General features: G+C 40.0%; 1 protein-coding gene across 4 annotated transcripts in view; it reads right to left on the reverse strand.

Moving 5' to 3' along the window:
- Positions 1 to 3,680: 3,680 nt before the first annotated feature.
- LOC115809066 (canalicular multispecific organic anion transporter 1) overlaps positions 3,681 to 26,384 on the reverse strand; it is a 32,632-nt gene continuing 9,928 nt past the window's right edge. For 2 of the 4 annotated variants that reach the window (XM_030770542.1, XM_030770545.1), the window contains 22 exons: positions 26,203 to 26,268; positions 24,837 to 24,974; positions 23,922 to 24,068; positions 22,660 to 22,744; positions 22,408 to 22,474; positions 21,420 to 21,546; positions 17,887 to 18,063; positions 17,332 to 17,499; positions 15,949 to 16,132; positions 15,239 to 15,362; positions 11,712 to 11,805; positions 9,963 to 10,182; positions 9,308 to 9,462; positions 8,867 to 9,022; positions 8,204 to 8,403; positions 7,938 to 8,064; positions 7,678 to 7,779; positions 7,237 to 7,380; positions 6,756 to 6,914; positions 5,926 to 6,092; positions 4,658 to 4,852; positions 3,681 to 4,027 (listed from right to left, as the gene is read on the reverse strand). In XM_030770542.1, coding sequence (XP_030626402.1) covers positions 3,877 to 4,027; positions 4,658 to 4,852; positions 5,926 to 6,092; positions 6,756 to 6,914; positions 7,237 to 7,380; positions 7,678 to 7,779; positions 7,938 to 8,064; positions 8,204 to 8,403; positions 8,867 to 9,022; positions 9,308 to 9,462; positions 9,963 to 10,182; positions 11,712 to 11,805; positions 15,239 to 15,362; positions 15,949 to 16,132; positions 17,332 to 17,499; positions 17,887 to 18,063; positions 21,420 to 21,546; positions 22,408 to 22,474; positions 22,660 to 22,744; positions 23,922 to 24,068; positions 24,837 to 24,974; positions 26,203 to 26,268 — 3,153 coding nt within the window. In that variant the 3' untranslated portion in view covers positions 3,681 to 3,876. The remainder of the gene's footprint in view (positions 4,028 to 4,657; positions 4,853 to 5,925; positions 6,093 to 6,755; positions 6,915 to 7,236; positions 7,381 to 7,677; positions 7,780 to 7,937; positions 8,065 to 8,203; positions 8,404 to 8,866; positions 9,023 to 9,307; positions 9,463 to 9,962; positions 10,183 to 11,711; positions 11,806 to 15,238; positions 15,363 to 15,948; positions 16,133 to 17,331; positions 17,500 to 17,886; positions 18,064 to 21,419; positions 21,547 to 22,407; positions 22,475 to 22,659; positions 22,745 to 23,921; positions 24,069 to 24,836; positions 24,975 to 26,202; positions 26,269 to 26,384) is intronic. The other 2 variants (XM_030770543.1, XM_030770544.1) reach the window with 2 other exon arrangements.

Raw genomic sequence — 26,384 nt, forward strand, 5'->3', positions numbered from 1 at the left:
GCTAAAACAGGCAGGCTGATTCTCACCATCAGAATTTCAACAAGTCAATATTAGATTCATCGCTATAGAAAAATGTATATCCTCAGATACAGATTTTCTCGCAGTTACATCGTAACGTTAATAGTTAACATCAGACTGGATAAAGTCACATGGCACGCACTGACGCTGTGAGTCACTGAAGAGTCAAGGACATGGATGAGTTCGCATTACGTAGCGTTTTTTCGGGAGCTCGGAGAGATTCTACCTAACCAAGAGCAAGGGTGAGCCACTAGAAATACAAACCTGATGAACAGTACATTGTGCGTGGCAAATAAGTAATCCACGCCCACATTTCGTGCTTGCTAAACACTTGTTACCCTTGCACGTGAGAGAAATATATATTTTTATGGAGTGAATCTGAAACTGCTGAACTGATTAAGTTAATTAAGACAGAGGTAGAATACGTCATTTTGGGGATGGGTTAATCACTCGACTTTATCCTCAAATACACACACGCCCAGCCTTTTTACCCATACGCAGTTAGTGTAATTGACGGAACAGTCTGTGAGTGAAAGTTGAAGGAAGGTCACTTACTGACATTATTGGAAAACTTGGTTTTAATTCACCAAAACTATATGAATGATGAATATTTAAAACATGGCTAGGTAAGACTGAGAAGAAAAATCACGTCTTCACATTGAAATAACGTAATAGAGACAGTCATCGTTGGTCAGATGACTGACTTGTGAAAACTAGAACTTCGTGTCCAGATGAGTCACGAGGAGAAGATGATACAGAGCACTGAACTACTGTAAAGCCAGAAGCCCTGAACAACGATTCATTTCTCTTTAAGATGTGAAAAATCTTCTTGTGTTTCATTAGACGTCTAGTTTTTTGAGTCCACTCATATAAAAAGATTCACTTCAACACCATATTTTCCAAGTCAGGTATTTTCTTTCTTTCTTTCTTTCTTTCTTTCTTTCTTTCTTTCTTTCTTTCTTTTTCCCCCGGAGACCTTAGTCACAGGGATGACCAATAAAAATATTATCTCACATAATGATGTTCTTTAACTGGCCTGCTGAAACATGCTCATATTCTACCATTTCTACACAATATTTCTGAAGAGCTAAGATTCAGTACTTGGACAACATATGGTGTTTTATTTTAAGAATTTGATTTCACCCCATGGTGATATATCAACAGAGTCACAAAACAAGGTTTTTTTTTCTGCCAAAGAAGTGTTTTGTGTGTGAGTCTACTGATACCTTCCAGTGGTTGTGCCCTTTTAGGGAAACAACAGTATCTTTCACACACTTATTATCTGGTTGAGTGGTGTTGTAAAAAGTGCTCACAGGAACAAGGTTTGTCTGTGTGAGAGGTGTGACACTTCTATTGCTTTTATTAATTAACTGAGCTGTCTTCTACAAACAAATAAATGCATCATAAATCTATTGTCAAACCTGCTTAACATTTATTTACTACTCAAAAAAAAATTGCATAGTCACAGCAAATACCCACAAACAAACCAGATAATGAGTAGACTTTGCAGTAGTGTTTTATCCCTCTTTATACTGTAGTGTCATGGAGCACTGGTGCACTATGCTGTTTTGTGTGTATTTGTGATATGCTAGAGACTAAATTATGAAGTCAGTCATGTTATTATTTGAGCTTTTTTCAGGTCAAAAAGGCTAGGTAAATAAGTAAGTACTTTATTAGACCGAAATCACTTGAGTCAAAGTCTTGATTGAAAGGTAATTTATTCAGACTCCATTTTCATCTGTACGCCACTGTGTTTTTAGAGTTACGTGGAATATATTACTTTTGTGGGAAAAAAAACCCACTTGAAAAACACTTACGGTTTTGAATGGTGAATGTAAAACATAAAATACAACAGGTAATGGATGTATATTGATAAAACAACTTTTGAAAAAAAGTATTTGAATAAAAACAAATGTTCTGGAAAGTGAAAGAACAAAGCACTTGAAAGTTACTGTAAACAGTCCCTCTTTTGTTTATTTTATTATTCGTCATTATTTCAGATTAGATATAAAGAAACTAAAAACTTACTCTGTCTCCTGTTAATTCATAAGTTTACATATGAAAGCAAGATCAAAACCAAAACTGTATGGAATACCCTTATGTATGGGAGTTTGTTGAAGTGGTATGGGCAAAGACATGTTAAATTAAGTATTCCATGGGTCTTGTCAGTGAGTCACAGATATTTTATTGATAACTCAGAATTTCCACCATCAGACTCCTCTTACTCAGCTTCATGCCAGGTTTATTATTATATTGTTGTATTATATATGTTATGTAAGGGATAATGTAGGCTACAGAGAATTAAACCCCAACAGGGTGATGCAGGACTCTGCTGTGAAGCGGCTCACTGAACATTATCCCGCTTATAACAGGGCTACTTACTAAAAAAAAAGTCAATAATTTGACACAAAATATTGATTTAAAAATCATTTTATTGCTATCCCATAGCAATTATGGCATTCTACAGTCTGTTACTTCTGTATAGCAGACCGCTGCTATGTATAATAGACCGTAGAATGCCATAATTGACCAATCAGAATCAAGTATTCAACAAAGCTGTGTAATAAATTGTTATATTATATTATACTGTATTACATAGTTACGTGCAATTCTGAACCTTTATGATTCACAGGACCTTATACATTTATTTTCCATAGAATTTGTATGAAATTCATGAAGAATGAGCTCAGAACTATCCAAAGCTAAGTGAGCTGTGTTTTTGTGTGTGTGTGTGTGTGTGTGTGTACTGATGTGGTGCACACTCAGTGGCTGCAATCTCACCTTCTACACTCAGCCATCAGAAACATCAAAATATTAATTAAAACAATTCAGCAAAGCAATATAAAGATTTCCCACCCAAAGTGCCACAGTATGTCTGTAAGCGGTCCCTCTATCTAATGGAACAAGTACAGGCCATCACATCCTGAATACAAAGCCAGTAATGGATCCTGGACAAAGCTGCCTGTCTATGGCTCTATTTGGCTGCTTCACAATAATCTCTCAGGTAGGACACTGAGTGCAGCATCAAAGCTTGGGGCACAAGCATATCCAGTCTAATATGAGGCATAAAACACACATTCACATGCATTAGAATGGATAGATCTGTGTGTTATCAGAAGGAGCATATCTGTGAAAAATACCGAAAAATACCACCCAACACTGGACCCCTACAGGGAAAAATTCAAACAACACACATTTGTTTTTCAGAGTATACTGAAGACTCCTGTGATATATTTTGATACTCTGTTGTATTGAAGAAAGCATTATTTTAGCCAAACCTTCAGTTTTCTTTACTAATTGTGTTCCTTTCATAAAACCCCTCCATTAGACTCCCATTCATTGGGAGAAATTTAACTGAGTTTCATTTTATGTGCTGTGTCCTTTGCAGGCAACAAATCAAACCAGTCCCTCACAGCTCCTGTGAGGAAGTCTTGGATGATTCTCTAATTAAGATTTACTAAACATGTCTTCTGTCATCAATTTGTCTTTTTTTTTTTAATAGATGAGCATGAGCATACGTTGCTTTAAAATAAAAGACTTCAAAACTAAGTCAGTGTGGAAAAACGAGAGGAATTTTAAGGCCAAATTGAAAAAAGCAAACATTCAAAAACAAACAAATAGACATTGAATTTACGTCAAATAGTTTTAATAATTTTAATATGATAGATATTTCATAATAAGAATCAAGTAAAATCAAATACACATAGCAATTTCTCAGCAAACAAATTCAATAACATTCACCATAAAGGGTTACAACTGTGTCATAAAATCACATGTGATTAAGGACTTTAAGGTTTCATTCATTAACATGGGAAACCCAATCAGCTCTGTTATAGGTGCACAGTGTGCTCTCTCTTTTCAGAGGGCCTCCAAGAGCTCCTCCAACTTCGTGTCGTCCACACCAGTGAGTCCAGCGTCTCTCACCAGGGCATAGAAATACCCCTGCTTCTCCAGCAGTGCGCTGGGAGAATCAAACTCCACAATCCTGCCCGCATCCAGCACCATCACCCTGAGGGAATAATGGTGAGATTTAACAATCAAACACAACAGCTCTAACAAGAGTGACATATTAGCAAATAAATAAGGCCATCTAAAGTGGGTGACACACATCCATCATTAACATACAGTTTCTTACCTGATACAATGTCTATTTTAATAGTTTTCCCTTTAATTATTATTTCCCTTTAATTCCCTTTCCTTTTCATTATTTTTTAGTGTACAATTATAATAATTATAATTTTACAATAAATATAAAATCAATTTCCATGACACAAGCAGCTAAAAGTCATTATGGGACACTGTCTATTAAAAATCAACACATCAACATTAATATCAATTTTACTACTAACTCTAAAGATCCCTGCTGAAGTTTAATAAGTTTAATTAACATAAACGTCAGGTAACTTCTGCTTGCTGAATTGTACCTGATAGAAATAATTTGGCATTGTTAAATGTTATGAGTTAATTAAAGTTAATACCACTTAGTCCATTTATATTTGGTTTTAATGGAAATCAAAAGATGATAGATCCAAACTGTGTCCAAAGATTCTAAAAGCTAATGGTATCAAAGCGCAGAGAAAACAGGATATTCAGTTTGGTGGACTCAGTGCCTCCATGTCCCAACCCTCCCTGTGCTTACCGAGAGCTGTCCAGGATGGTGTTGAGGCGGTGGGCGATGGTGAGGACGGTGCAGTGGGAGAACTCTTTGCGAATGGTGGTCTGGATGAGGTTGTCTGTCTCCAGGTCCACAGCAGCTGTGGCCTCGTCCAGGATCAGAATACGAGACTTTCTGAGCAAAGCTCTGGCCAAGCACAACAGCTGTCTCTGTCCAACACTGAGAAACACACACACACACATGCGCGCGTGCGTGCGCGCGCGCGCACACACACACACACACACGCAAACACTGAATCATTAAGCCTTCATGACACGCCAACAAACTTCATTCATGTCAATTAGCAGTCTGACACACACTGACTAACCATGCATGCTGTATAATGAAACTTCAAACAAAGGCCACAAATCTTTTTTCGGCTCCGTTTTGCCCAGAGACAGCTTAATACTGGCCCACAGAGGGTAATCATTGAATCTTATCTAAATCAACACTCTGTGCCTCACTAAAGAGTGACTCTGTTATGATTAGACATGTGACATACCATCTAACATCTAATCCAATAAGAGTCAGAATATGTCAACAGAGTTTGTTTAGAATGAGTCTAAAAATACAGGGAGGGAATGGTTTGAACTTCAAAACCAGACATTCACAGTATTCTGACAATGTGAGATCCTGAGGCCCTTGGTAACTGCTTAACAACTATGTCAATATCACCCATCCCCCCGATGCTGGACAAAGACACACATGGTTAAACACAGAGGCTGTTGCAATACTTTGACTTATTATCTTCTTCTAAATTGGAAATGTTAACAGCAAAGCATGTTGTTACCTAACAAATAAGGGATCATTTTAGAATGATTTATCATAAAGATAGAAAAGAAGATTCTTTGACAAAGAATGCCTGTCACACCTGTGTGACAGATATTTGGGTTGTTATGGATTCTACACTATTTGATGCTCAGTAAAATACAAGAGAACCCATCGCAAGAACTTATAATATGAAACAAATGGTGTTTACTGGAGAGATGAAGACATAATAGCTGATAGCTGAAATTTCCCAGTGATAGTAGTGACAGTAGTAATATAATATCTGTACTAAGTTGATTTCAGTGATCCATGTCTGATAATATAATACCTGTATTAAGCTGATCTCAGTCATTAATGTATGATAATATAATATCTGTATTAAGCTGATCTCAGTCACTAATGTGTGATAATATAAAACCTGTATTAAGCTGATCTCAGTCATAGCTGAGATTCCTCAGTGAAGGAGCTGAGTTTCAAACACTCACCTGAGGTTTTCCCCTCCCTCTGACACCTCGTGCTGGAGTCCTGCCGCCAAACCACTGACGAAATCTTTTAAATGAGACAACTCCAGAACTCTCCAGATGTCTGCATCACTGAACCTCTCAAACGGGTCCAGGTTCAATCTGAGAGTTCCAGAAAAGAGCACTGGGTCCTGAGAAACAAGATTGATATGATTTCATCGAAATAATTCATAACACTTTTTTTCCTGGTATTCCAGCAACTGCTGATTGCCCAAAGTCTTGAAGGAATTTTTTAACAATACAACACGACCTTCATTAATGATTTTTCAACGCTGATTTGTCTTTGACGTTACCTCAGACGACAGTACTTATAGAATGAGTGAGAGGATCTTGCGTGTCAGAGATCCAAGCACAGGGTGAGTTGTAGCACCTCTTGAGCAATGATGGGTACTGACTGAAGGGTGCACTGGGAGTGCAAGGGATCTTAATCAACTACTCCTCTATGCGTGGGTCATTCCCCTTTCCTTTCTCTCAAATTAAGGCCTGTGGCACATCACATTACTGGTCTTGTTCTCTCCCGCTCTAGGCCCCTGAACCTCATAACTCCACCATAAAATGTTCTCCTAAGACCTTGCTTGAATTTTGTTAGTTATGTGGTAAATAAGAAAGAGAAATTCTGAGTTCCAAATTTAAAGTTCACCAAAACCTTAAATTTGGTGGTGCTTGTCTACCAAATGAAAATCTAACTCAAAAAAACAGACCAAAGAATTGGCCCCTTTGATCGTAACATGGTACAACTAATAATATTAACACTATTAACACAGTGTATTGTAACATACAGCTGGATCCTTCACCTGTGGAATGATGGTCAGTCGACTCCTGAGGTCATGTAGTCCCAGTTTGGCGATGTCAACTCCGTCTATTAGGATTCGTCCCTCTGCCGCTTCAATTATGCGGAAAAGGCAGTTGGTCAGACTGGATTTCCCTGCCCCGGTCCGACCCACAATCCCAATCTGAAAAAGAAACAAACATACAAAAACGTTTAGAGTCTGAAAAAAAGCAGAATCAAAAAGTAAAATCAACTAAATACAGTAACTAATGCATTTTAAGATATCTGGAAAAGCTGGTTGATAATGCTAATAAGATTACAAATCTGGAAGCTTTTGATTTCATGCTGTTTGTGGACACAGTGTAAAACTACAGGCCTCTGATAAGATTCTATGTGTTGTGGAATTCAAGCTCAGGCACACTGTAGAAGTTCTAGAATCTTCCACAGGAAGTGGATTTGACTGGTTGCTCGGAACCAGATTACTCAGTCCAATATGATTTATGTACCTTTTCAGAGCTGTCAATGTCACACGTGATCCCATTAAGAACCAGGTCCAACTCGGGCCGATACCGAACCTTGTAGTCTTCAAAGCGGAGCTTTCCTTCAGAAGGCCAGTCGTCTGGAGGACGATGGTCTGTGATCCAAGGTGCCTAGTGAGACATGCAGACAGAACTGAAGCTATTGCTAACCTTGACTGTTTAGAGAAAACCAGACAGCAGGAGAGGAGGCCACGTATATCAGCAATGTCCAGCATTAATGCAAATATTAAAAACTCAATTTTGATTGAGGAAACAAAATCTACAAGACATGTAGCAGTGTTAAACCAAGAAATGCAATCCAACTCATTATTAAAACAAATGAGGGTTCTGAAAAAAGAAAAAAGATCAAGCCATTAGACATTCATTAAATTGAGTACACTGACCAAAGTGCTCTCCAAATGAACCTACCTCCTTTTCTATTTCTATGTATTCACTTATTCTTTCCATCGCCACGATGTTAGTCTCCAACTGTGATGTTGTCCTCACCAACACAATCAATGTGTGAGTCACCTAAAGTTAAAAGAAAAGTGGTGAGCAAACATGATCTCATCAGAGTAAACACAGAACAAGGGTGACTCCACAGACTACCTGAGGCAGCGTGTGGAGCTTAAAAGTCTACCATTTCACTATGACTCAGGTAATACAATCAATCACACTGCTGATCTTACGTTTAAAGCATAGGTGATGGACAAGCCTACGACTGAACCGTCTAGATGATCTCGAGCAACAACTGCAAATAACGCTGCAAAAAACACCACCAAATTCCCAAGCATCTCCAATCGGATGTTTACCCACCTACACACAACATGAGACGGCAACACTAAAAGTATCAACGTCATTTCAAACACAAGAAACAGACACAAGAAACTAAAGACACAAAACTAAAAACGTCAATAATGAATAAAAATTAATCATATTCTGAACACACACTGACTTGTTGGAAAAAATTAACATATAGAAGCTCTTCATGTTGTTGTCAATGATGGTTTCATTCTGTTTTATAAAGCGTTCCTGATGTCCGTAGGCCCGAATGACAGGCAGACCAGCCAGAGTCTCCCCAAAGTGAGAGTATATGGGAGAAAGGGACACAGAGTCCAGACGCCTCAGCTGCCTGGAGGTGGCCACGTAGAATCTCTGCATCACACAGAATGTCTGATTAGGCCTCACACACAGACCTATACACAAAGTCCCCACACATACACAGTTACACACACTCACACACACAGCCACCACACACACACCTACCACACACATACACATGCAGAAACAGGCAGAGACACACACACACACACACACACACACACACACACACCACATCACACACACAAACACATCCACGCACGTACACACACCACACACACACACACACAGAGACGTACACACTTGGAACGGGGAAACTGCTAAGTCGATTCAATTTGCATTAGCAATGACATCATATATTTCATATTGTTAAAAATGTAGAAACTGAACATGTTAGTATTCTTCTATTTATGGCAATATTGTTTTCGTTGAAATAATAAATAAATTAAGAAAAAGACACATTATATCTAATTGTTCACGTAATATGTATGTATGTTATGTTTATGTCTCTTCTCACCTGTAGAAAACAATAAACTACAGTGAGTGGAATGACAACCACTGAAATCAGTGGAGTGGCCAAGCAGACGATAACAAGATTTGCAATCATCTCCAAAAGCCTGAGCAACACTGTAGAGAAGGACGGAGGAATCATTTCATCCACTGTGAACAACTCCTGTGTGGGTCAGACAGAACTGTGTGTCAGGCAGATGGGTGAAGAGGGCTTGCTGCATGTTTACACACGTCACTGTAATCCAACCTGCTACTGTTCAATGGGCCGCACCTCTCATTTCTTCACCATTACTGATTAGTGCTATAGTGTCTGAGATTGGTCAGTGTCCGTGTCCTTACTGGCCAATCATTTACTCTGAGTGCATCGACATTACTACAGATCTGGTCTCTCCACGTTGAACCAAAAAACAGATAATACTTTCCTGTTTTTTTTTTGTTTTTTTTTTACCTTGGCAAAGCGGTTGATCACCCTTCCTGACGGTGTGGTATCAAAGAAGTGCATGGGTAGTTGCAGGATGCTGGACAGTAGATCTGTGTGCAGGGTTCTCGAAGCAGAAACAGCTCCTTCTACAAGAAGCAAAGCTCCAAGGAACACCAAGACTCCTGAGAAGAGAAGACACAAAGCATTATTACACGAATGGCCAAAGGGCACTTGAACTCCTCAAGAGTCACAATTTTATCTTTATTTACTCAAGAGGGTGAGAGACAGCTCACTGAGGTTAATGGAGCCTGAGGTATGAATGTGGCATTAAAATGATTATAGCCACAGTCTATACCCAGGTGCTATCAACAGCAAAATGATGCTCTTGACTCAGCAGGGGCCAGAATACAATGATTCTTTTGTAAACAAAAAACTGCAGCTCTGTGTTACTGGGGCTGCTGGTTTGACTGGTTTGACCAAGCAGTGTACTTTAATGGCTGTTAGAATGCTAAAGAAAATGTCAGGGCTCTGGTTTTATATTCTTTTAAGTTTCAGTAAAAAAAAAAAAAAGAAGGTTCATGCCACTTGTAGATGGAAGATTACTGTCCATATTCAAAGGAGTGTAACGGCACGGAGTAACGATAAACAAGGTTAGGGCAATGAATCAGTGAATTCTTTTTACCTTGTGTGACACCAAGACCTCCAAAGATGCCAACTCTCATGTCTCTAATTGCGACAGGATATGTCGTGTTGTAATACTTCACAGCATCGCCCGTCCACTCGCTCAGCCACAGATTTGAGCCAATGAAGGCCACACTCTGAAGGAAGTAGAAAACAAAGACCCCAGTGGAGTATAGCCAGCCCATGGCCCTCAGGTACTGTAGATACACAGAGAACTTCACCTGTTGGGATGCAGAAGAGGATTAATACAAAAGGACAGGGTGTAGAAGAGCATTAATGCAAAAGGACAGGGTGTAGAAGAGGATTAATGCAAAAGGACAGGGTATAGAAGAGGATTAATGCAAAAGGACAGGGTATAGAAGAGGATTAATGCAAAAGGACAGGGTATAGAAGAGGATTAATGCAAAAGGACAGGGTATAGAAGAGGATTAATGCAAAAGGACAGGGTATAGAAGAGCATTAATGCAAAAGGACAGGGTGTAGAAGAGGATTAATGCAAAAGGACAGGGTGTAGAAGAGCATTAATGCAAAAGGACAGGGTATAGAAGAGGATTAATGCAAAAGGACAGGGTATAGAAGAGGATTAATGCAAAAGGACAGGGTATAGAAGAGCATTAATGCAAAAGGACAGGGTGTAGAAGAGGATTAATGGAAACAATGAGAGAATACTTTTTTTGAACACAGTCCTAACCATCCTCTCTCTCTCTTTCTCTCTCTCATTTGACACTACATTGCTCTTATATGTACTCCCCTCACTGAATTATCAATAGTGATGAATACATCCTAGAGTATTTTACTATTATATCTGTCCCTTGCAGCAATGGATAGGGTCATGATTGCAACATAATGACTACATGACTGGAGCACTATAAATGCTTGTTAATAAAATAAAATAAAATAAAATAAAATAAAATAAATTAACACTCAGACACATTCAAGAATACGAAAGAAGGTTAAGATGAATGAAATAAATATAGAGAATGATGCTGCTCTTTTCAGAGCGCTAGGCAGAAGATTCACATATGGTATATTGATACCTCCATCTCTGGCTATCTATAGATAGATAAGATAGATAAGACAGACAGACAGTTAGACAGACCGACAGACAGACAGACAGACTGACCGACAGATAGATAGATAGAAATGAGATCTCTTCCTCATGCATTCATAAAAGTGCACACAGACTGCGAGAATTCAGCGATATTATAAGTTTACTGCAAGCCACACTGTGCGACATGGATCTAATAAACTTGGGTACAACATCAAGTTTGATATATGTAGACTGTACAATAATAACACCTACTGAATCGTAGTCAGTGTACGAGAATAAAACGTCATCAGTGTTAGTAGATGTAGCATTAGTAGTTAATTGGTTTGTAGATGTAGGTTGTAGCAGCAGTCACATTGTGAGATGGTCATCCTAAATTTCTGACACTGTCAGAATTTTGTCCCAGGCTATCTTCGGTCGCGAGACTGTGACAATGGCCATCTTTGAACCTCTCTCACAGAGCGACGTATGACCACCGTTTTGGAGCCACGACCAAAGATATCACCAGATTTTGTCATTTTTCTTCTAGAACAGCCCAAAATCGCACAGTGTATACCCGCCTTGGAAAATAACAGTGTGTCTGGAATGAGTGCACATGCAGCAAGTAAAGAGGAAAGTGTAAAAGATCATAAACAATGCACTGACAGACTGAAAGAGCAACAGCCTCAGAAACAAGCAATGTTGTCGGATTCAGTAACCTACATCTCCACTCTGCAGTCTCTCTTCCTGTATGAGCTGCTTGCCGTTCTCCGATTGCTTCTTATTGTTTGTTGAACTGCTCTTTTTTACTGCCACACTGCCATACAGAGAGGAAAAAGACACTATTGTCCATTGAAACATCACCATGCTAAAGGCATCTCCTGACCAAAATGAAAAGTTAGAAACATCCAAGTTAATATCAATTAGAAATACATAAATGCATAAAAAGGAATCAGTGATACATTAGAAGCAAAAACAACATCTGTCCACAGTAGTCTGAGAGACTGAAATGTGTCCGCCACAGGAGAGACAGAGTTGACTACTGCTCATCAACTGTACCTCTGTGTGAGTGTCTTGGCATTAATGTCAGGTCCAGGTGGTCTCGCTTTCATTTAAGTCTCCATTTCTGTGAGACTCCAATCCTCCACATTCACAGTGTCCAGAAGTGTTTGTTCAAGCCACAAACTACAACACCTTTTTTCACTAATTACATCACCTCTGGAACCAAAGAGGGCAACTAATTATTGAAATCAGGTGGTTGAGCGTATGGTTGGATCAATTACCTGTGGACACCTGTGCTGTAATCTCTTAAAATTTCACACTCCACTCTCCAAAAGATTACAGCACCGTTTTCATCTAAAATACACAGCCACTTGTCTCACATTCAACTTGTCTCAATTACTGAAGGTTCTTCTCCAAGAACATAGGATTTCTCAAGTTGTGCATTTAAAGTCAGTTTATGAGGGACTGGTTGCTCGTTCCCTGCGGGGTATGGGTAAGGGCGCCCACGCCTATGGTAAATCTGACCTCTAAAACATAATTTGGTACTTATGCTCCTCTGGAGAACACTGACCAGGTGTGATATTGTGTTTGTGGATGTGGAGGTCATCTGTCAAACCATTCCTGATCATGTCAGAAGTTTCCATGGCATGTGCCACACTAGGAGTGGGCAGTAATTGATTGGTCTATCTTAGTCTTCAGACATGTTGTTTTTTGCTTGCAATGAAACGTGGAGGAGAGATCAGTTCTTCGAACTGATGCCAGTTCTAAACCCAGCAGCACAATGACTCATTTCCTTTGTCTATTTCCTGTAGGTCCATCTTCTAACTGCTGCTCCTAGTTTACCCAGAGAGAGATTTCCAGTCTCACATAAGAGCAATCCCTCACTGCTTTTTACTCTTCTCAGACAGGGTCCCAGCGTGCCTTCAAAACTGGCATCAAAAAAAGCCTTCTGAACCGGCGTCAAAGCACACGCTGGTGGAGAAAACTCAGAAAGCTCTACCTTTTGCAGGTCAAAGCTTTCCAACAATCTTGAATATCAGTTTTGATGGCTATTTTTCTCCTTACCGAACAACAGAGCAGCCTGTCAATCTTAACTAATGGAGGACGTAACTGTCTCATTCTCAGAGGAGAGGCCCGTCTGTGAGTAAGCATCCTTCTTCCAAGCTGTGGTGTGTCTCAAAATCCAAAGCACGTTAAGGACAAGCTCATCAAGCCTCAATCAGAGGATTCTTTAGACCTGGGATCAGCTTAAATTAGCCAATTATAGCTTGTATCCCCCTGCAGACTCAGTACCGAGCAACCTCCTTCAGCACTCCTTAATTCAGAACAGCAAGACTGCCTGTGCACTGGGACAGGGCTCCAGGTTCTATTCCTGATCAGCTGTGTTATTCCAGACTAGAGGATAAAACTAAATCAGAGTCTGTCGCACCAGCAGCTCCCCTGATGACTCTCCAGGAGTGGCAGCTAACACAGGGTTTGGGAAGCTCTTTGTGTCAGAACTGATTGCAGAGAAGAGTGTCCAATTTCCAGCTCTTGAAATCCAGGAGTCAAACCCAAACAAACCTGACAATAAGAAGATGTTCATCCAGAACTGTGCTGCTGTTTGTAGTGATGGATTAGGGTATTGTACAGGGCTCCTGACGCATGGGACTGTAGCACCTCATATGACCAAAAAAACCCTGTAAAAAACAACAAAAAAACAATCCCACCTAAAAATGTGGCCTACTCTATCCTAGTCATTTTTTTTGGATCATTATAATTTTAAATTGCATGGGCATTAAGCAATCTGAGTTAAAATATACTTCAACAATGGCTATGCAGGTGTAAAACTGATTATGACTGATTATGATAAAGTAGGCCACAAGATCACACTCTTTCCAGACAGAGATCCCCGGAGAGAATAAAGCAATAAGACACCCACCCGTCTTTGAAAACTACAGGACAGACATAAGCGACTTCGTATTGCAGAGACAAGGAATCCTCATAAGCCAACTCACTCACTCACTCTCACTCATTATCTAAGCTGCTTATCCTAATCAGGGTCACGGGGCCTATCCCAGCACTCATAGGGCGAAAGGCAGGGAAACACCCTGGACAGCTCACCAGTCCATCGCAGGGCAGACACACAGACAAACACACTCACACACACATTCATACCTAATCTGCAGTTCACCTATCCTGTATGTCTTTGGGCTGTGGGAGGAAACCGGAGCTCCCAGAGGAAACCCACGCAGACACGGGGAGAACATGCAAACTCCACACAGAATCACAGATGACCTTCTTGCTGTGAGGCGTCAGTGCTACGCACCGCGCCATCATGCCGCCCCCATAAAACAAATCCTACTGACAAATTTTTCTTTCTTTATTGTTTGTGTTAAATCACTTCATCTGTGATTCAGATGCTGTTCTACACTGCCCTAAGGCACTGAACTTTGGAATGTGACTACATAACATATGCCATAGTTTCAAGAATATTTCTTATGAGTTTGTCTGATTTTTGTGAAAAGTAATATTCGCAACATTAAACTGGCATATGGCTGCTGTATAGGTCTCTGCTTCCCTGACTTAGAACCCACTGTGCAAGTCCAGTATTTCAGACTCTTAAAAGTTTCATATCACAGTCAACACACCACAAATAAATAAAAAAACAAAACAAAAAAAAACTACCTACTAAACACAAAAATTCTTTGCAGCAGTTCTGTTCTCTGACACTGAAATTTGATCTCTCTCTCTCTCTCTCTTTGCCAAACACTCTAGCAGAAACAAGACAAGGGGCTTGCTTGCTGTCCAAGCATCCCACTTGATTATAGTCCTATCAAAAGTCTGTGAGATCCCATCATCTCTCAAACCCAAGAGAAAAGCAACAAGTCTCAACTTTTCTTTTTTTCATTTGACGCTTTTTCACAAAGTACATAATCCACTTTAAATGTGATAAAATTGTATTTTCAGCTATACTGTCAATCGTGAATCTTACTGCCACAAGTACGCAATCATAGCTGTTATTGTTATGAATATGGAAATCGTCTACAATGTGTCACCATAGCACAATTTGACACCATGATTCTTTGCATAGCTATATATTCTCCAGATATCACAATCACCTGTCTGTGTGGATAAGTACACACTAGCTTTGAATCCCAGACTTTTTAACATGTGTGCAGTCTTATCAAATCTGTACAGGATCTGATACACTTATGCATTGCTTAAATACATATGAGATCTTGTCAAGTCTTGGACATTAGAATTACCTGCTGCTGTTATTGGAGTGGCCTTGGCTATGGCATGAGCTTGTCTCTTTTGTAACTGTTACTGAGGCAGTAGCTTCATCCTGAGTATTCTGGCTCTGCTCTACTGGGTCTGTCTCTGCAGGGTCTATTCAAGACATAATAATACATAAAGATAAGGTTGGTCACATGTGACGACTGAAGGGGCAATGAAGGTATAAATGGTTTTCATTTAGAATGTGAGACAAACCCAAGAGGATACACTGTATACTTGGCAAACAAAATATATTTATTTTCAGACATTCAAACTCATTACTGAAAAAAAAAGAGACTGAAATATGATGTGAGACAAAAGTTGTGGTAATTGATACTGATGGAGTGGAAATGTATGATACAAACTGATTTATGTTCTTATATACAGAACATAAGAATGTAAAATTTGTTTTTATCATACAATTCCATGTATATATTTGTGTTTGTGTGTGTGCGCGCGCTCTTTTATTTTCTCTCTCTCTCCCTCTGTCTGCCATGCTGTGTTTTGTAAGTTTCCCACTCATTACTCTATATTCCTTAGTGTTCAAGGCTTAGTGTACACGTCTGCTTGTAAAAAAAATCTGAATGGGAAGAAGAAGCAATCCATTGTGTAGTCTAAGTGTACCATCTGCATTATTTTCCCTTTACAAACAGAACACACACACACACACACACACACACACACACACACAGACACGAACCCTCTTCAGCATCTGATTTTTTGTTCTCCTCTTTGGCATAGGTCTCCAGGAACTCAGAGAAAGCCCCTCCACTGGCACGAAGGCTGTTGTAAGAGCCGACCTCCGACACGATCCCATCCACCAACACCACTATCTCATCCACATAGGGCAGAAAATTCACCCCATGGGTCACCAGGACACGAGTCTAAAGAAGAAGAGCAAACACCCGTTGGAAAAAGAAAGACAAACTTGACTGTCAGGGGTGTGTTTTGCACAGCTGAGGGTAATAAGACACACAGCTAAGGGCAGAGAGATTTTTCATGTTCACATGATGGACTTGGCTGTGCACTCAAACTTCTTAATGATTAAAACAATAATCAGTTTACATGAAATACACATTCTGAGTATTGCTTTCTCACTGTTACAGTTGCATTTCATGTCAATCTGTAATAAAAATATCACCGCTCACATGCCACTACATCCATATTAATGAACCCAGTGCTTGGTCTTACATTATGTCAAGCTTCAGTTCAATATTCACTGTGTAACAGATTTAAAACATGAGATGGAGCATTACCAACAAAATATTAACTGCTCTATATTCTAGTGCAAGGATACGAACTTAAAGATATTTCTTCCAACATATAGGCTATTTATTACAATTTTTTATGATATGGCTTTGTTGAATACTCGATTCTGACTGGTCAATTTCGGCATTCTACGGTCTGTTATTTCTGATTACCAGACGGCTGCTATGAATAACAGACCGTCGCTATGGACGCAGTTCCGATCACTATCGCACTATTTTTTTTTTTTTTTTTTAGCGGAAGCAATAGATTTTTTTTTTTTTAATCAATAGGAATGAGTGATTCGTTCACGACTTAAAACTAGGGGGTGCGAGTCAGTAAAAAGATCCAAACTTCCCATTACTAGAATGTGACGTTTTCCTTGAATTTCACGTTTGTTGTTGGTGGGCGTATACACAGTCGCCATGGGTCACTTCTGATTGGTGAGCATAACTGGTATGCAAGAAGCACGACACCTCTGATTTGTGAGCATGACTGTCACACAACGAGGACGGCATGAATTTGTAAAGCCATTCACACGACAGTTTAAACCCTGGGTCAGACGCGCTGTATAATGTATATCCTAAATTGCAGCCTTTTGCGATTTGCTATTAGCACTGTTTCAAATCGCAATTTCGATTTCAAGTCGATTAATCGTTCAGCCCTACTTCAGAGATTACATGTTTCATTAACACAATTTTTACTTTCACCAGAAATTCTCCACTAATGTTCTTCAGCATGGTTAAAAGCTACAGAAAAACAATTTTCCAAAGGGAAGCATGGATACACTGTGGGTTTTTAGTCTTTGATATTGCAGAGTAAACATACGACCACACACCTTGTCTTTGAGTAATCCATTGGGTCCAATGACTCTCTCAAAAAGATGTTTCCCCACATGTGAGTCCACAGCAGACAGTGGGTCATCCAGCAGGTATGTGTCTGCTGAGCTGTAGGCTGCTCTGGCCAGACTCACTCTCTGCTTCTGTCCCCCACTCAAGTTAATGCCCTGGGACAAAACATGAAGGGAGACCTCTCTCAGTGTGTGTGCAGCATGGAGAATATGGGAAACATCTCTGCTGATTACTCTGACACGAAAGAGGTTACACATCTGTGTTATTATCTCTCTGAAACAGAAGTGATTTCTTGGCTATATCCTCTGAAGATAAAGACAAACCGATGGTGCCCATGTTCTCTCAAATATTCAAGGGAGTGACTTGAATTGGCTTTTTAGATGAATACATATCTTTCATGAAAACCAGTTTCAGATGTATCATGTATTTAAGTAACACCATTACCAGCAGAACAGGCTCTTGCTGGAACAATTCTCAAGGTTTTAGCCACTAATACACGTCTTTATACTGAAGTTGTTTTTTGTCACCATCTATGGTCACACCTTCTCTCCAATCTCTGTCTGATCTCCACCGGGCAGCTGGTCTAAGTCAGGTCGCAGGGCACATGCATCCAGAACCTGTTGGTACTTCTTCTCATCCAGCTCAGAACCAAACAAAATATTGTCCTTAAGAGTGGCATTCTGGATCCATGCCTGCTGAGGCACATAAGCTAAAGAGCCCTGAGGAGAGGAAAAGAGAGGAGAGGAGAGGAGAGGAGAGCAGAGGAGAGTTTTAGTCAAATCAAGAAAACATCATGAGTCTGGTCTTTCTGAAGCGCACCTGAACTGAGACATGAGCAAAAGAAAAAGAAAGAAGAGACAGAGATGGAAAAGGTAGGAGATTTCCATTTGAATAGATTCCTAAGAGTGTTCATTTTTCACACAAGCTGCTGATGTTCCACAAATATTCAATTATTTATAACAACCAACCTTCAAAAATACAGAGCAAAGAGAGTCTGTGCATCTTGATGACAGATGTGAAATTCATAAAAAAAAAACCTCTTTCTGACATAGCCTGGTGATTCATCCTGCCAGGACCCACATCCCCACATGTATAGGCATCAGCCCCAGGGACATGCACACCTTCATGCTATTGTTGCCCGGGCAACTGCCAATTTGCCCTCTTTTGGCCAAGCTGCCCCTCTGAAGGATTTTGATAGCTGGGATTAGCCATTAGTAGCAGTAGTACATCACTGCAGAAGTTAAACCAAATTAAATTGCCATATTATTTTAGTTAAAGCTATTAGTTATACACACACAGGATTAGCGGTACATATGCGCAAGTTTCATCATAGTTATTGTCAACAAGAGCAATATATTGGTAAGATAGTTCCTGATTGGTTGGGAGGGAGTACGTGGCCTACATGCATTATGTAGCCTACTTGGTTCAGTCTAAACAGTTATCTGTCCTTGCTACCCAAATATGAGTGTTTAGTGTTTTTATTTTTGTGGAGCATTTGATTTGTGCACTGTCTGCACTGTAAGGTTGTACATCAGAGGCACATTTTTTTGTGGACAAGGAACCTTCATAGTAGTGTAGATTTGCAAGTTAAAGCAACACTCCCTCCATCCAGTGTTTTTTTTTTCTTTTGTGTAATATTATGAATGTAACTTGCTCATAATGCTGGAATAAGGTTGTGGCCATCCCCCAGAACTGTTTTTGCTATTTAGAATTAATTTACACATTTTGCCTCAATCTGACATGTGTTTTAGCAACACTGCGGTGTGTATGTGTGTGTGTGTGCGCGTGTGTGCATGTGTGTGTGTGTGTGGGGGGGGGGGGGGTATTTTGGTAGAGCCACTGCCCCTCTGAACATCTGTGCATGTCACTGAAGAGCCCTAAGATTCTCTCGGTCAGCTGTGATTGGTGAAGAGACATTGTATTGTGTGGACTTCTTGAATATCCTGTCACTGACTGTGAAAATATAGACTCCCCATCTCTGGCTCTCTCTCTTTCTCTTTCTTTTCCCTTTCTTTTGCCTCAATCTGACATGTCTTAGCAACACTGCTGTGTGTATGTGTGTGTGTGCGCGCGTTTGTGTGCATGTGTGTGTGTGGGGGGGTATCTGTCTGTCCATATGCAGCTGAAAAATTCCCAGACACATGGCAAAGACTTTGTCTGATGAACAGTGGCATCACTCCAGACAGGGGAGACACATTTAAATTATCACTGAAGCACAGTTCTCTCTGGTGACATCACCCCCTATGACAGACCTGCAGACCACACACTGCACTGTGAACTGCCAGAACTCTCCCTGCCCAAAATCCCTGCTCTCCGCTCATTAAAAAAAAAAAACAACAACTACAAACACATAAAACAAAAGTAATCACTGCCATATTATGAAATTACAGACACTAACCCTAGCCACAAACAATGACAAAGTGAATGTAGAAGGAAACTCTGAAACACAATCACTGACCAGTTAACCAGCACATTGTTCCACATCAAAACTAGGGATGTAACAGTACGTGTATTTGTCCCGAACCATCACGGTACGGGTGTCATGGTTCGGTACATGCAGTTGTACAGAGAATACGCGGTAGCCTATGTGTGAAGATTGATGGAGGTAATGTGGAACCCAATTTCACAAGCGCAAGTTTCTCATTTCACTCTCTCATAGTTGGCTTGTTCTCTTCTCTCTAAGATCTGGGATCTGATTGTGGTGCAAACATATTATGACATAAGTTTTCAAGGACCTTACATCCTTGTAGTAAGTAGTAAACCGCACTTTTTAATGAATAATAGATGTCAATGCTGGCAGTCAATAGCCTACAACTAGCTACACGCTGCTGTAGGCAGCCATGTGTATTGTGACGTCACAAACACACGGAATTTAGAGTGGGCTTGTTTTCATCACATAGATCATATGGCTGTAGGAGGAGAATTCATGTTTTCATACTCTGACAATGTTTCCATAGCACATTCATCTCAGTGAATTCAAAAGGGCAAGGAAAATCATGATTTCCATTCTATGACTTCTCTTAAGCACTACAGTGTCAGACCTGCTTCCAGCCAATCCTCTGTTCAGCCACGCCCACGTTCTGAGTCTCCTGAGTTTTAACACACCTGCAGTTAATTCACCTAATCACCACTGGGGGATTTAAGGGCTGCAGTGGCACCTCTTTGTGAGGTATTGAGCTTGCTCTACTGAATGTTTTGAACCTTTGCTGATTGTGTCTGATATTCTGTTCCTGTGTTTGACCTTTTTGCCTGCCTTTTTGACCCTGCTCATTGTCTTTCGATTTTGGATTTGTTTGTACGAATTCCTGTTGGCTCTCCATTGGATTTTTGACCATTGCTTGTGTTTTTTGACTATTCCTGAGGATTCTGTTTTGGATTTGTCGAACGGATTTATTAAAGTACCAGAGCTCTGCACTTGGGTCTTCTGTTGCATTCATCACATACAGGCTGTACAAACAACCTCGGGGGGACTATACAACACTAGGTGGAACAAACTGTAACTTGCGCTACTGTCTGTTCAAATTAATGAAAGAAACCTAACCTTATGCATTTGGGGGGGTTTAATTGCTTTTTTCCCCTTATACAGAACTTGTACCGAACTGTGATGTCCAAACTGTGGTGTTAACTGAACCATGACTTCTGCGTACCGTTACACCGCTAATCAAAACCATTCCAAACGTGACAGTGACCATGTCTGGTATGGCTAAAGAAAACACAGAGTGACAGAGACGTTAAATCACTTCTTAGAATAATGATTTAACCTGATAACGTGGAACTCTGTTAAACAGGAGAATCAAAGAGTTACACAGGAGAACTGAACTCAAAGAGTATTATTGTGTCATTTAGTCTGATACTACTAATATATGCCGAGGCCAACGATGAGTTGCTCTAAATCCTTGCCATGCCCAGTGTTCATAAAGCTGAGTTGTTGCTCGTATATAGAGTTGAAACCATCGCATGGACAAAAATGGAAGTCCACAAAACAGCAAAACTGTCCCCTAAGCACCACTCGTTAAAGCCATTAAAATGCCAATCCTGAGGGGTGGCCAAACTGCAATAACTGCCATTTCACTACCTTCACACTGATGTGTCCAATCAGTTTGTTCATTTCTCCCAGGAGAGCTGAGATCAGAGAGGACTTGCCCGATCCAACTGCTCCCACTACTGCTACCAGACGTCCGGGGTTAATGTCCAGAGATATACTGGAGACGTGCATGCACACCCACCCACACAAACACAAACACACACACACACACACACACACACACAGACACAGATTGTGATACATAAAAACAATCCGGTAGATGAATCTGGTGACTATAGACAATCAGCTGATGCACAAAGCAAAACAAGCATGCACACAAAGAAGTGCACATATGCACACTTGCAAGTGCACACACACACACATTCAGGTTCCAAAGCCGTATGTTACAAATCACTGATTGGAATGGTGCCATGTGAGGTCTCAGAACTGAAACCATCCTGTTTAAAATCCATACAGTAATTTCAAGTGCTATGAAATGTGTATTGGCCAGCTGGGAAGTTAATCAATCAATCCAGTCTAAAGAGAGAGCCTGGTCCCTTATGATTACAGAGAATTTTGTCTGAAATCAATCAGGCAGCCAAACACCCACGATCATTTACAAAACTGCAGGATTCTAATATACTCTTGGTTAACAAAGGCAGAAAATGAAATTTATTGGCATGTTTTTGTGATGGTGCATTAATCGAACATGAGTGCAAGGTTAATAGAAGGTTAGAGACAGAAAGTTAAAACATTCAGTGTTCTACTGAGTGACTAACACTTCAATGTTATGGACAGCCCTCATAGCCAGGCAGGGCCCTGCTGCTCTTAACAGCATTCCAAAGGTAGGCTATGCTCTTTACTGCCAGCCATAGAGAGCAGACAACAATGCCATGTGAGTCACTGATGATGTTTAAGAAGACGGATAAATGACAGATATCAGCAAAACAGCAGAAACAGAACAGAACAGAACCAATGAGGCCATTGCATGCCCTATACTTTCAGTAATTTAGCTGTAAAAGAGATGAAAAGAACTTACTTTTTCAGAACAGGCTTATTATCTGAATCCCAGGCAAAAGTCCCATTCTGTACACTCACTGAAGTCGCTGGTTCATAAAAAATTTATTTCAAAATTTATATTAATATTTACATACATATTATGTACATTTGGATTACATAAATGTAATGCATATGACATAAATATTATAATATGTTATATAAGACAGGATTCATATAATATTATAGAAATTTTATCTAAAAAAAAAAAACATCACAGATGCCATTGACCTACACAGGCTGCTGTCATGTTCCACAGCCAGGGGGTCCAGATCCTCTCCACCCTGGAACTTCTCCAGTCTTTTAATAGACACAACCATCTGATGACAGAAACACAGCAGCCACAAGGATTAAACACAGCAGAACACAGCAGCTATTAGAATTAAAACCTTAGAGATGTGCCCCAAGTTCGAGTTTATTTGTATAGCGCTTTTTACAACCAAGATTGTCTCAAAGCAGCTTTACAGTGATCAGTGCCTAAACCCCCAATGAGCTAGCCTGAGGCGACAGTGGGAAGGAAAAACTCCCTGAGGAAGTGAGTAACATTAGGGTGTTTTGATCACAATCAGTGACACATTTTGGCAAGTCAAAATAAAATAAATGCAATTTGCAATACGTTTGAGTTCTTCACACTCTGTAATAGCAAAAACAGTCTGTGTAATGTTGAACAGCGCTTCTCCAGTCCAGTCCATGTCCTGCATACCTTTGTTTTATCACAGGTGGCTCAGCCAAACAAACTGCTGATGATTGGATTGTTGATCAGTGGAAACAGGTGTGTTAGTCTTGGGCTGATACCTTTAAATCAGTGCTTTTCAACTCCAGTCCTAAGGGCCCATTGTCCTGCACGTCTTTGTTTGAACTCTCCTGAGATCAGGACTGACACACCTGATTCCACTGATCAATTAATCATCAAGCCCTTGATTAGCTCAATTAACTGTGATAATGAAGAGTTAAAACAAAGACGTGCAGGACAGGGGACCCTCAGGACTGGAATTGAGAACCACTGATTTAAACCATAGAGAGCCATTGCACTACAGAGATCTTTAAAAAAAAAAAAAGATTCTTTTCAATCTGTTCCTTGGAGTGACAAAAAAGCATTTCTGAATAGACCTGCACACTGTCTCTACTGTGATGGGGCAGAAAGTCACAGATGAATACTGGGTGAAATATTCAAATGTTAAAATTAAAAGTTTAAAATCGGTTTTGACAAAAACAGTGATTCAAGGCCTGTGGATTTCTGTGCTATGTTTCTGTTTTTTCTGGTGAAAAGCTATGGGTCAGAAATGGGGGGGGAAAGATTTTTTTTACTGACTTAATACCTGTTTAAGGCAGTTTGTCATAGAACATCTTCAAGGACATGTCCTTGCATATGTCCAAGAGATATTCATAATAATGAAGGTTGTTTTGTGATGTATGTATGTGAGGAATCACACACGAGTACACACACACACACACACACACACACACACACACACACGCACACACCAAAGAATGTACCTGTACCAGTGCAGAAATTATCTGTGGTAGCATGCCCATGGGGAAGCGTAAAATGTTGAAGAGTGAGATGGAGGTAAAGGCTTTTTGTGGATCCAGAACATTCTCAGAGCTTACAGATACAAACACAGCAAAAGTCAGCACAGACACCTACAGAGACCAGAGAAAAGGAACTGTTCATTACATGAATAACTGGTCCTTCTGTAATAAAATGAATTGGTAACATTAAGTAAATTGTATTTCCCATAAAAGTGAGTGAAATTTTACATAAAACTCTCTTTTTCTAACTAACTAAAGGAGGAACTAAACAAATGGGACAACAGAGCCTTGTGAGAAAATTTAGTTCCTGTTTGGTGAGAGGTGCAGAAACCTTTTATCTCTAAGACGGATAAAAGAAAAGGAAGCTCTCCAGGCCTCTTGACCTAATCTAAAGGTTTGGCTCCCAGCTGAAGAACCTCAGTATTTCATCTAAAACCACGATGCTGTTCCCAGGCACAAATGGAAAAACACATCTTTTATCCTACACCTGAATGAAAACACTACTTCTCTCATTTCATTTCTCTTTCTTTGAGAAGGATACATTTTATTGGATTTGTTGGCAGGTGCGCTCTCAGCAGCTGCACATGCACAATGTGGTTTCTATAAGGGAACATCTGCATCTATGTAATCTATACTTTCCATATTGATCTGAAAGAACATGATCCTTCACAAGAACTGTCATACTGTTATGTAACTGCAATATAATAAAAAAAAAAATAGGAAGAAAGACCAACATATAGGATGAAATCACCCAGGTAACACTGAATAATGTTTGGTTGTCAACATGACAAGACTAGTGAAAACACAGAAGTGTACAAGGTAAAATGGGCACAGTGGCATGTTCCTGTATGTTGGGGAACTGTATGGTGAGAGACTCACCAGAGCTGGTGCACAGGTGAATGTTAAGGTGGAGACAGATGACAGGTAGGATGATTTCCTCATTACTTTCAGCTCCTGCTCTCTAATGCTTTCAACCTGAACCTCAAATGATGGCTCCCAGGTATACAGCTTCAAGATCTACAGAATGGAGGGGTTGGGGGGGGGGGGGGGGGACAGAGAAAGACAGAGAGAGAAGGAGCGGGAGAGCAACAGAAAGAGAGCGAGAGAGAGAGAGAGAGAGAGAAAGCAAACAAGAGAAAGGGAGAGACAGTGAGCTTTGTTTGTTAGCTCAAATTATATAATTCTCATTGACATCTCATGGTGTTATTTGAATCTGGCAGAAACTAATTAAGGGTCTGTAGAAGCCAGGACCAGGGGTCAGCAGATTCCTCTGCCTTGTCTCATCTAAATTAAAGGACGGGATTGAGAAATGTGAAATTATTCTGGAGAGCAGAACCAGTGAAAGGTAAAAGCGAAAATAACATAAAAATACCGCACTGTGAAATTCCACATCTAGAGACTGCAAAAAAATTACACATGAACCCAGTCCCAGAAGGAGAGATTGGTGCCAAAGGGTAAGAAACTGTGAGGAAGTACTGCCAGATAAAGGTCAAAGGGGAACAGGTAAAAAAGTGCAGTGTCTAAAACATTTTCCTTCAAAGAACCCCACTCATTAAAATCAAGCTTTTTTTCTGTACATAACAATTAAAAATGACCTATGACAACTTAAGACTAAGTTAAGACTCTTAACAACAAGAGCTTTTTAGGGATGCATTTCCTACAAACACTGTAGTTAAGCATTATCCCCTTTAAGGAGCAATCTGAAATAGCATCTCCTCGCACTCATTTCTCAGGTTATTAAAACACAGGATTTTCTGAGAAATGAATCACGTGTTCCTAAATCCCAAATTTCTCTAAGCTCATGGCACATGCTCTCAAGCAAGACAAGCCAAAAGACAGGGGCCCCCACAGGGTGCAAGTCTACCCTCCCCCCCCTCTGTTTAAGAGACGAATCCCAAGGTGAATGAGAACATTTCAGTATGATAATAGCTTTCTAGGTGAAGCTACTATATGAAGTGTTGTACATTCAAAAAGATGTGCCTCAATGTGGTTTATAGACAGAGAATTCAGCACAAGGAAAATGTGTGGGTTTTTCTAATCGTTATTATCAAATTTTAAAATAGGTAAAATAGTTTTGCTTTTCTCAATCCTACCTTTTATCCCCCACAAAAAAGGAGCGAATCAAAATGAGCAGATTGGGTATGGTTTTCATAGGCAGACACTATTAAAAAGATCAGCACTTTACTCTCAGACTTAGGAGACAATGTCTCTAAAACCTGACAGACACTTGAAAAATGTTCCAAACCTTGATGCCATTCAATATTTCATTCATGAGTTTCATTCGCTTGTCTTTGTGTCCCATGTTTTTCACCTGAAAAGTAAAGGTTTTGAGGATAATATGTAAAGACTGTAATAGAGGGCCTTGTGAAACAACACATGTCACTACCACACCTGAATTGTCTATTTAACAAACGTATCACTTTAAAC

Source organism: Chanos chanos, chromosome 4 (genome assembly GCF_902362185.1).
Source record: "Chanos chanos chromosome 4, fChaCha1.1, whole genome shotgun sequence".
NCBI classification, from domain to species: Eukaryota; Metazoa; Chordata; class Actinopteri; order Gonorynchiformes; family Chanidae; genus Chanos; species Chanos chanos.